Raw genomic sequence first — 10,892 nt, forward strand, 5'->3', positions numbered from 1 at the left:
CACTTATGTCAGTGGAGAACTGATCTCGAGTAAGGCACCTTTTGTCTGTCTAAAATCACGCTTGGCAGTGGTGAGGAAGTAAGCCTTTGTATTTGAGGACAGAAGATAATTTTTAAAATTGTACATGAATATTTGTAACCGCACTGTTCATAGTAGCTGAAAAGTGGGACAAAAGAGTTGTCCTTCCGCTGATGGCTGGATCAACAAAATGCGGGTCATCCTTAATAGACCGTTATTCAGCCACAGAGAATGGAACCTTGAAAATACACTGAAAGAAAGAAGCCAATCATGAAATAACATATGCCATTTTGTTCCATTTCTAGGAAATACTCAGACTGGCACAGCCTTAGGGACAAGGGAAATCAGTCATTGCCAGCTGCTGAGGCAGCGGGCAGTGACTGCGGTGTGTACTCAGTTTCTAGCGGTGCTTGAAAGAATCCCAAAACAGCTGGCGGTGGTCGTTGTACAGCTGTCTGGAGATACTAACCACTGCTGGACTTTGAACGTCAAACGGGCTAAATTTATGGGATGCAAAGTACATATTAATTAAAATGTTTTATTAAGATTTTTAAAAACTGGAGTGGTAACCGCTTGGTCATTGTTTGAGTCCTTCAGGATCTAGGGTTTCAAGTTCAGCCAAGACCCGAGACTAGAAGGGCCTCAGGATGTACCCCTCTGAAGACTGAGGGGGTGGAACTCCTCAGGGACAACTCCCGTGGGGGTGTGGGCAGGGGCAGTACTATTGTCAGAAAGGAGCTCTTAATGTCCACTCGCTGAGCATGCGCACAGCCTCCTTCATCTTCCTTTCCCAGGACTCTCTGATTCTCTCCAAAGCAGGTGCTCTCAAGGGGAGTCTCTTCAATCACAAGAAAAGCAGCTTCTGGGTGTTGGAGCAGCCGTGCTGGACCTTATGCTGGTCAAACAGCTTGTGTAGGGCATCCATGTAGAGCGCATGGTATTTGTTCACCATCTCTGGGCTCGGGTTTTCAATACGGGGCAGGGGCAAAGGCTCCCCAACTGTCAAAAGAGATAAAAAAAAAACTAAGAGTGAACGTGCCAGAACCCTCATTTTTTCCACCCTCCTCTCCTTTCTAGGGCCACTCCTGTCAGTTCTCAGCTCCCCCACTCTGCTGCCCTCTTATTTGGTGGAGGAGGGGTAAGATGCAGCTACATAGATGGGAGAAAGAGCTTAGATGGCCCCGAGGCTGAGAGCAACACTCACCTATAGTGACAATGGGCTTGTGGTATGGCAGGAGTCCCAAGGAACCTTGATTGAAGCCTTGTCCATAGAAGACACAGAAATAGAAACCAAAGATCCGGCGGAAGAAGCTTTGGAACTTGTACATCCAGCTCTCCTCATGAAACAGCACTTGGTCATATACCTCAGTTTCTCCAAACGTGAAAGTAGGGACCAGATGAGCGCTGTAGGAAAATCTTCATTTCTCAGACACAGGCTATTGTGGAAACCATGCTGGAAGGACTTTTAAGGCCAGGCACTCTTCCATTAAGATGCAGTGCTAGAGGCCTAATTCATTCTTTTTGCACTTCACAGGGTCCCCTATTTGGTATGTCCTGTCTTGAGAATTTCCAGGACAATGAGAGTATTAACTCTAGCCTAGATTCCCAAGTCAAGACACAGAGATCCAGACAGGAAAGAAGAGGTTGGAAGAGACCCACATGGTGACCAACTTCCAGTGGGTGTCGAGAATGAAACATCTAACTTTCTGTTCGAGAAATCACAGGATACGGGTAATGTGGATATATACGCATATTTGAAATGCCCCTCCCCAAGGAGAACAATCAGAAGGTAGTCTGTCTGTCCTTGGGTCATGGGACTGGAGTATTGTTTCTTTTCTAAAGGCCACAAGAGCCCACTGTGAACAGTGGATGCTCTAGGGAAAAAACAAAACAAACAAACAAACAAACAAAAACTAAGGCTCCTTACAGCCCATATCTGAAAAAAAGAGAACACAGCGATTTGGTATGTGTTACCTGATTGGTTCTTCATAACACAGAGGACATGGTGGGGAAACCAGAGCCCAGGTCCATAAAAGAGAAGACCGTACAGGCAGCCAGAGAGTAGCAGGTCCTAGACTAGAACCCAGGTCTCCTGACCAACTCAGAGCTCTCCCTGTATATTATAGTCTGGACTGGCAGGCCACTGAGGGAAGGTTATTTAAAGACAGGTTTGTGTCCTCCCTGAGTATGCAGCAGACAAGTGCCCCTGTGTCCAGCGAACTAGACCACTGGACTGGTAGGCTCCCGATCACTCCAGACACCAGCTCTCTTTTTCCTTCCTTTCCCAAGACAGTGCACCTAACATTTAACAACCCCTCCCATGTGTGCAAGGTACATGGTAGGTATTTTATGACTGAATTCATTCATAACTCACTGGACCTGGGGGCTTAGATCTATAATCGAAGCTACTCATGAAGCTGAGGCAGGGGGATCATGGAGCTGTGAAGCCCAGTCATCCCATGCAGGAGGAACAATGATCAGTAGCTGTATCAGGAAGATGAAGATCCCAAGGCTCAAAATGCAGTCCCAATATGTATGGTAAGCCACACAGCCAGGGATATTATTATTAATGTTATTGTTATTATTATTATTATTACTTATCTGGCGCTAGGATGGAACCTAGAGTCTCATGCATGTTAGGCAGTTGCTCTACCACAGAGCTACAGTTCAAGCCTCCTGGAGCCAGGATTTTCAATCAGGCTCCAGACTCCAGCTCTTCGCATAAACCCATTGTTTTGTAGTGTGCCTTGCACTTACTATCCACAGACAAATGTGAACTATCTGCTAGTCACAGAGAAATGTGGACTTAATTGACTTTAGCCTGAGTCTAACTGCCCTGGACATTGTACTAGAGTCCGTGGTCTGATTTCCTGGGAACTGGTGCAACTCACCGAGAGGAAGCGGATGGCCTAAAGCTTAAAAAAAAACTACAGCCATCTCTCCTACTCTCCTAAGTTCCTAGAGGGCAAACTCAAGTGGTACTCAGTTTGCTACAGTCTACAGGGTAATGAGCAGAAAGGGACCCCTACTCCTCCCGTGGAGGGACCTACCCGTGTCGGAGAGCTGTGCGCACAAACCCTTTGCGCTTCTGGAGGAGGAGAGTGGTGGTGTTAGGCACACTCTGCAGGGCCTCTCCTACTCCTCCCACAACGATGCCCACGAGGTTTCCAGTGCCGTGGCTCAGCAGGTAGTCGATGGCTGGCTGGCTCACAGAACACACTCCTAGAGAGAATCAAGGGCAGAGCGGGCACAGTCATGAGGAGAGGAGCAAATGCCAGAGAGAGTAGACTGGTTTCTGGGTTCCCATGGCTCACAGGAGGAAAAGCTCAAGGAGATGGGACAGAAGTGTGAGGAAGAGAAGGCAGTAAGCAGAGAGAACACATTTCACTTGAAGGCAAGGTCAATCAGAAGCTACAGCAGGGTGGTTTTTAGTGGGATAAATCCAACTTTCTGAATCACAATTCTGATTCCACCCTTTTCAGTCCATGAATAGCAATACCTATTGTTCATTGAATACATACTCCGTACCAGGTATTATGTTGAACACTTATTTAAGAGATTTGAGAGAATTCTCATTAAATCATTGTACTATTTCAGCACTTATTTTTCAGGTGAGGAAGCTGAGTCTGCTAGAAGATTAGCTAATTTGCCTATGATCTTTTTTGTTTGTTTGTTTCTTGAGACAGGATTTCCAGTAACTATGGAATCAGTCCTAGAACTCATTCTGTAGACCAGGCTGGCCTCAAACTCACAGAGACCCACCTGCCTCTGCCTCCCACGGGCTGCGATTAAAGGCATGAGTCACCACCGCCCAGCTAATTTGCATGTGATTTTACAGCAAGCAACAGAGCCAAGATTTAAGTCTGGATAGGTTCACCCCAGGGCATAAGCCTTCACACTGTGATTGTAGGGCAAAGGAATGGTGCAGTGTAGGGAGAAGAGGCTTAAAGGGTGCATGGTATGAAGCAGCTACAGTGAAATGGCCTAGAAACTCCAGTGAGTATGATCAGAAGCACCTTTGGCCATGAGGTAGTCCCGAATAATGGGGATCTTGAAGAACCAGGACAGCGTGGCCAAGTGAGGAGTGATGCCTGGGAAGGTCTCCGAGAAGCCTGTGGCCTCAGTGCAGAAGTTGCAGAAGGCGCCGAAGGTCAGGAGACCATGGGGATGGACCCCCATGATGTAGTTGTGTGAAGGTGACAGGTCCTTTGTCTTCCGGATCTGCAACCATGGAAACAAACAGCATAGAGAGAGAATGAGCACACATGAGGCAACAAGGTGAAGACATGTCAGGGATTTGGGTATTCTCTGAAACAGTTGCCTAACAACAGACAAAGCACACAAGGCTTTCAAGAAGCCTGGACTTTGATCCCCACAGCCCTGGGATGACAAGACAGGATCCAAGGCAACTGGGACTAATGAGCCTCTTCTCTTGCTTGTGGGTTCAAGCAGTTTCAGCCATCGGTATCCAGGAGAGCTTTATGCACATTATCATTTTCTTTGTGCAATGTTGTATTAGATGTCATGGCCAGGAAGCTCCGCTTGAGAAAAATCAGGACTCGGACTGAAGGGCTGGCTCAGCAGTTAGGAGCATTTGCTGCACTTGCAGAGGCCCCAGCGCCCATGTGGTTACTCACAACCACCTGTAACTCCAGTTCTAGGGGCTCCAGTGTTCCATTCTAGTCTCCTTGGGCACTGAATGTATGTTGTTTGCTTACACGCATGCTTACGCAAAATGCTCACACACAAATAAAAAGAAATATATTTTAAAAATCCAAACACTGGCCGAGTTTGTCATCGACTTTAAAGATTACCCAGAGGAACCTCAGAGCAGCCTGTCTCTAGACCTCCTCTCTGCGGTGTCCTCCTTTGCCTGCCTCCAGTATCTGCCTGGGTAGCTTTCCGTGAACACTGAAAGTGCCGCTTGGCTACTGCCACAGCTGTGAAGCATTTCCTGGCTAGCCTTCACCAGAATCACTTCTGTGTCTTGTACCAGATTCTAATTACGCACTTACCCATTCTTGCCATCAGATGTGAGCGCCGTGCTCATGAAGAATCACGTTGTTGTTACTTCTCTGAGGCCCAAACATGTGGTTAGTGGAAATTTTTGAATCACTTTTGTTAAATTGAATATACTTTCACTCGGCCTGTATCATAAGGCAGGTGGTGCCAAGAGCGTCCAAAATATCCCAGCAAAGTACAGAAGACCATGCTGTAATCCAGCCAGAGCTGACACTTTGCCAAGATGCCCAGTTTTCTTATGGAGAATGCTAGTTCTTCGATATAATGTCTGTGTTTTGAGTGTTGAGAGGGACACTGGGGAAGGGATACTTACTGTAATAGGGAAATAGTCCCTGATGTGGGTCCAGACATACCAGTTTCTTACCCAGGCTGAACGCCTGCCACCTGAGACAAAAGTACCAGTAGAGGATGATGTTAGTATTGCTATTCCACACCTCTCAGTCATCCAGGGATTCCCTAGCACCGTGGAGGACCACGTCTCTGCTACAGAGGTAGGAAAGGAAGACATTCCAGAATAGTTCCAGCTGCCTGGCATTCGAGTCTCTGAGAATTTGGAAGGGAGGTCTGTGGCATGGTGAGTGGGACCCTCCCACAAGCGGGCTTATAGGCTATGGTGGAACATTCTTTTTCCCAGGTTCGCGAGTCCTACCTTGATTTGGAGTCTTCCAGTCCAGGAGTAACCAGACAAAGTAAAGTGTTGGCAGCAGCCACAAGGGTGTGAACAGCAGGCCAAAGAACAATGGCTGCAGGATCCAAACTGAGGGAAGAGTAGGCAAGGCCAGGTTTGTACTGGCAGCAGAACTCAGCCACACCCATGCTCTGAACCTGGGCTTCAGCACAGTCTAGGTCCCAACATTTATCCTTCGGAATTTTTTTCTATTGTCTACCATATGCAATCCCCAGTTCTCCTCCTACCTCTCATCCTGTTCCTCTGACTCCCTGTCTAGTCCCCATTCCTGTACTCTGGCTCTGTGCCTGGAACAAGCTTTTTATCAACTGCTCACATTCAGCTATCATTCCCTCCCTGCCTGTCTCCTGGCTCCCTTTGTATCCATCATCCCAGAATCTGTGTTAGGTATGAGTCTACCTTCCTTTGTCCTCATACTCCCCATCTCTTCCTTGACCATTCCCAGCCATCATCCCCATCCCCATACTGTTTCCTCCCCACTGTTCTTGTCCTCTTGCCCATCCACCATTCCTGCCATAGTCTTTCTCTCACTCAACACTACCTCTCCACTCTCAGAGTAGCAAGCTCTATGGCTCAAATGCTGGCTCTAGAGCTGGGCATGTGAACATACAGCTGTAATTCCAGCACTCAGAAAGCCGAGACAAGACAATAATGAGTTAGAGAGCACGCTGAGCACGGACTTCTCTCATAAAATCCAACCAATGCAGCAATAAAACAACAACAAAGGCCATCAAGAGGACAAACAAAGAAACAAAAGCTCTGCAGGCCCCACTTTTCTAAGCCTACAATGCTAGCTGTTCCCCTGTGCCATTCCATGTTGCAGGAAACCCCTGTAAGCACATTTGCTGTCTATAGGTAGTGCAGGTTAAGGAGTGGCTACAATTGGCTGGCACATTCATATCTATTGGGACACCCCCCAACTCCTGTCTTTTCCCACTGTGCCCTGGGCCTTCATCGCTTCTTTTCCATTCGAGGTACAAGACCCCATGGCTCAACTCTCTAAGTCAATCAAAAGACCAAGAATGAGACTTCCCAAGACCATAAGAACATCCCCCAGGTCTGGCCCTGCCTCCTTGGGTTGGCTTCTTGCTGGGCACTCTTGGTTCAGTACTCACAGATGGCAAGGTAGCTCAAGGGCCACTGAAGAAGGCTCAAACTCTGTAAGTAATCAGACTTCTTAGAGCAAGGCATTATGCCCAGGTGCCTGAGGGAGGTAAGGGTCCCAGAGCCTGTTCCAATGAAGGGTGCCACCAGCGTCTGCAAGCTCACCTAATAGTGACTGATGAGGCTATGAAGAGCTGACACTTGCCCTCTCCCCTCTTTTCCAGAACTCCCTCCTCCCACCCACTGCGGAGGCCTGTTCAGTAGCCCTGGGGGACTGCCCTTGCAGGTCTAGCCCCGCCCACCGCCCTTTGACTCTTTTCTGTGACTATGGGGACATCAGGATGAAGAAAGGAGAGCAGAACTGTCATCCAGCCTAAGTGACAGATACCCGGAAAAGGGGCAACTCTCTCACAGGCCACTCAGACCACAGGAGGCGTACACTGCAGGAATTAGCTGGTGGGAGGAATATTCTGGGGGTTCTAGGGTGAGGGACACCTGGAGTTGGATCGCTGTTGCCCTCAAGCAACCCGACGCTAGGTTGCGCAGTCTCACACTTTCTCTGCAGGTGCACTCCAGTAGAGACTGGAGCACATGCTCGTCTTTGTATTTATTGCTAACTCTGGTGTGAACCCAAGCACCAGGAAAACAAACAAACAAACAAAACCCCAACTATTAACATTTTGACATGCTCGTTTCATCTGTCTGCTTGTCTGGGAGGAGTATTTGACAGCCACCATGTGACACCATGCCAGGTTGTCACTAAGGCCTTCTTTATGCAGATATAAAACCGCAGATGACTTCTTCGGCAGTGCCACTACCCCGTCACCCTTAACAAATGTACTGATTTCCTAACACTATCTGATGTTCAATACACACGCAAGCGTCTTTCTAGTTAGCTCTAAACAAGATTCCCTGGTTATATTGGGCTATTGTGCCGCTCTCACTCTCTCTCGGTAAAGTAAAACCAGAGACAAAATCACTTAAATAAACATACGGTTAATGAATTATTATCTGATAACACCAGGCAGCCACCATTAGGTAAAGATGTAGAACTTTTCCATTTGGCCCAGCCCCTCTCCATGTGGCCCATTCCCACCCCAATCCTCTTTCTCCTCTCCAAGCAACCATTATCCGGAAAGCTGGAGTCATCCTCTTCATGATTTTCTATGGGCCACCTGTCCAGATGTGATTTAAGTTCTAAATTTTAAAATTGCAGTTTTCTTCTTTTTAGCCTTCTATTCTGGAGTAACTAGACTTATAATGGTGTTACGGAACAGTACAGAGAGCCCCCTCCACCCTCCACCCAGCTCACCCTCTCTGTTGTTGAGTGTGCTGTGGAATCAGGGACTGTTGTTAAAATGAAGAAATCCACACGGAGAATCTCTGTTACTGTACTCTAGGTTTTACTTGAATTGTGACTGCTTTTTCGCTGGTGCCCATCTTCTGTTCCAGGATCCCATTAAGATTCCACATTCCCCCTGATCACCGTCTCCTTTTATTTATACTCTCCTGGTCTCCCCTGGCCTTTCTTGATGTTGGCACGTTTGAAGAGGTCAAGTCCATTTTGTTTTATATCACCCTGGCTGGCTTAGAAGTCTCTATGTAAGCCAGGCTGGACACAGAAACCCCACCGCTTCCTGAATGTTGACGTTAGAAGTGTGAGCCTCAAGTCTGTTTATTTTAAAACTGTGGGCCTGGGCGGTGGTGGCGCACGCCTTTAATCCCAGCACTCAGCAGGCAGAGGCAGGTGGATGTCTGTGAGTTCGAGGCCAGCCTGGTCTACAAGGGCTAGTTCCAGGACAGGTTCCAAAGCTACAGAGAAACCCTGTCTCAAAAAAAAAAGTGTGTGTGTGTGTGTGTGTGTGTGTGTGTGTGTGTGTGTGTGTGTTTTGCTGGGTACTGAACCCAGGACTTTGAGAATGCTGGTCACATGCTCAACGACTGAACTACATACCTAGTAGTGTGACTGTTCTCAATGTCTGGCAAATTCTAGGCCATGGATGTCAAGTGTGCAATCTTGAGTGTTTCATTTTTGATTTCTGTGACCGGATGATCGCTTATGTGTAATGAGATCGCTGGAATCCTATGGAGGCGTTTGTTTTGGGGACTTCGATGGGCAACTATAAGACGCACAGTAATAGAGAAAACAAAGGACCTATTTCCAAAAAGGAGAGGAGAGAATGCAAGAGAGGAAGGCAGGTGCCAACTGACCTTTGAGGCAGTTTGATGTTAAGGAAAGTTCCATATGCTTCAGTTCCCCTTATCCCAGAGTGCCCTCCTCCACCTCCAGGCCTAGAAACTAGCCTGGCTCCAGGGCAAGTGGTAGGTATTGCTGAGCAGCTGCTCTGCTGAGGTCCTGATGTCAGCTGGGATTCAGGCTGAAGCCTCGTCCTTGGCACTCTGCTCTCCAGAAGAGATTGTCTTACATCGCCTCCTGCCCACACTCTTCTCATCCTTGTAGATTATTTTCTCCAGGAAGCCAGCCTCCTAGCTTAGCATTTTTTTATTGAATTTTTCTCTGCTCCCTTCCCTGCTTCTCCCCTCCCCTTCGACCCTCCCCCAAGGTCCCCATGCTCCCAATTTACTTAGGAGATCTTGCCTTTTTCTACTTCCCATTAGCTTGACTTTTTAATAATGTGTGAAGTCTCAGTATTCATTTCTATTTCCTCCCGTCCCCCCAGAAAAAAAATAGAAGGCAAATTGTTTAGAAGACAAACTACAGAAAGTTTATTGGTATATATGTTACATTTAGTACCAGATCCCACCCCTGGCATTAGTATTTTTGTATATAAAACTTCATGGACCTCCGTGTGATAATAAGTGTGTTTTTGAATATCAATTGAATAACACATGACACACTGAGCCTGCTATGTGCATAGATTATGACTGTATTTGTATCTGTTTGAAACAATATATGTGCAAGATACTATTTGTTCATTTTAGACAATGCTCTGTAATAATGAAGTTACTCCCTCATGCGTCAGCAGCTTGCTGCCTACAGGCTGTGAACAATGGCTTCTTGCTTCTTTTTAAATAAAAGTTTATGGGGGCTGAAGAGATGGCTCAGTGATTCAGAGCACTGACTACTCTTCCAGAGAACCTGGATTTGATTGCCATCATCCACATGGCTACTCACAACCATCTGCAACTCTAGTTCCAGGGGATCCGGTGCTCTGCCTTCATGGTTCACACATGGCTAACAGATACACTTGCAGGATACCTATACACATGAAAATAAAATGACTAAAATTTTATTTCCTTTTTTTCTGATTATGGAAAGAATCCGTGTAAATCGGTCAATTTTCAGAGTACTCAGGAAAGTATACAAATAACCTCACCTTTCACGAGTAGTTACTATTAATTGTAAACATACTGGCCTTCGTTTTTCTTGAGTATTTTTTCCTATATAAATGCGGTCATCAATATAAAATTACTGTTCAGTTTGGATTCATGAGTCCAACACATCAAGATGTGTATCTGAGCTCTCACTTAAGTGACTTAAGTGCTTAGCGCTTCCATTTCATCATCTGTCAAGATTAAATATTGACCCATATCACAGGATTGTCATTTGTATATAATGGCGCATGCAGAGTCCTTGGCTCGGTGCTTTGCTCATGTATATGTTCATATTAAAGGTTCAACAAATGAAACAATAATCAAAAAGTTCAATGTTAGTTTTTAAAATAATCAGCTAACTAAAATACATCTCCCATATTCCATTTTGTAAGCCGTTTTGTATGAAATGGTATACGGTGACATTATTTCATGTTACTATAGCTTCATACATGACATTTCCTTGTATGGCTACACCATAATTCATTTCTCAAACCTTTATTGTATGTGAACCACTACTTTTCTTAATTAATAATTAATCAGCTAATTAATTTTGAGACAAGGATTCACTATGTGGCCCTGGTTGTCCTGGAACGTGTAATATAGACCAGCTTGGCCTCTAATTTACAAAGATTTGTCTGCTTCTGCCTTCTGCGCGTGTGACTAAAGAATTGAGCCACCAAACCTGGTTTATTTATTTAGTTTTGCTTCATTTTAAAAATTCTCT

At 46.1% G+C, this 10,892-nt stretch overlaps 1 protein-coding gene across 1 annotated transcript; it reads right to left on the minus strand.

The window, feature by feature from the left end:
- Positions 1-862: 862 nt before the first annotated feature.
- Positions 863-6,919, minus strand: Awat1 (acyl-CoA wax alcohol acyltransferase 1). Its single transcript, XM_075958239.1, has 7 exons — positions 6,844-6,919; positions 5,690-5,797; positions 5,354-5,424; positions 4,035-4,239; positions 3,069-3,240; positions 1,223-1,422; positions 863-1,017 (listed from the first exon to the last, which is right to left on the minus strand). Exons 1-7 carry the CDS (start codon positions 6,917-6,919, stop codon positions 863-865), a joined length of 987 nt encoding a protein of 328 aa, XP_075814354.1.
- Between the last annotated feature and the right edge of the window lie 3,973 nt (positions 6,920-10,892).

This window comes from Microtus pennsylvanicus, chromosome X (genome assembly GCF_037038515.1).
Source record: "Microtus pennsylvanicus isolate mMicPen1 chromosome X, mMicPen1.hap1, whole genome shotgun sequence".
Classification (NCBI taxonomy): Eukaryota; Metazoa; Chordata; class Mammalia; order Rodentia; family Cricetidae; genus Microtus; species Microtus pennsylvanicus.

Coding starts and splice junctions, on each gene's coding strand:
- Awat1 (XM_075958239.1), bottom strand. CDS start 6,919: ATGCCTTGCTCTAAGAAGTCTGATTACTTACAGAGTTTGAGCCTTCTT. Junction 5,425..5,689: donor CTGGAAGACTCCAAATCAAG/GTAGGACTCGCG, acceptor CTTTTGTCTCAG/GTGGCAGGCGTTCAGCCTGG. Junction 4,240..5,353: donor GGGACTATTTCCCTATTACA/GTAAGTATCCCT, acceptor CCATGGTTGCAG/ATCCGGAAGACAAAGGACCT.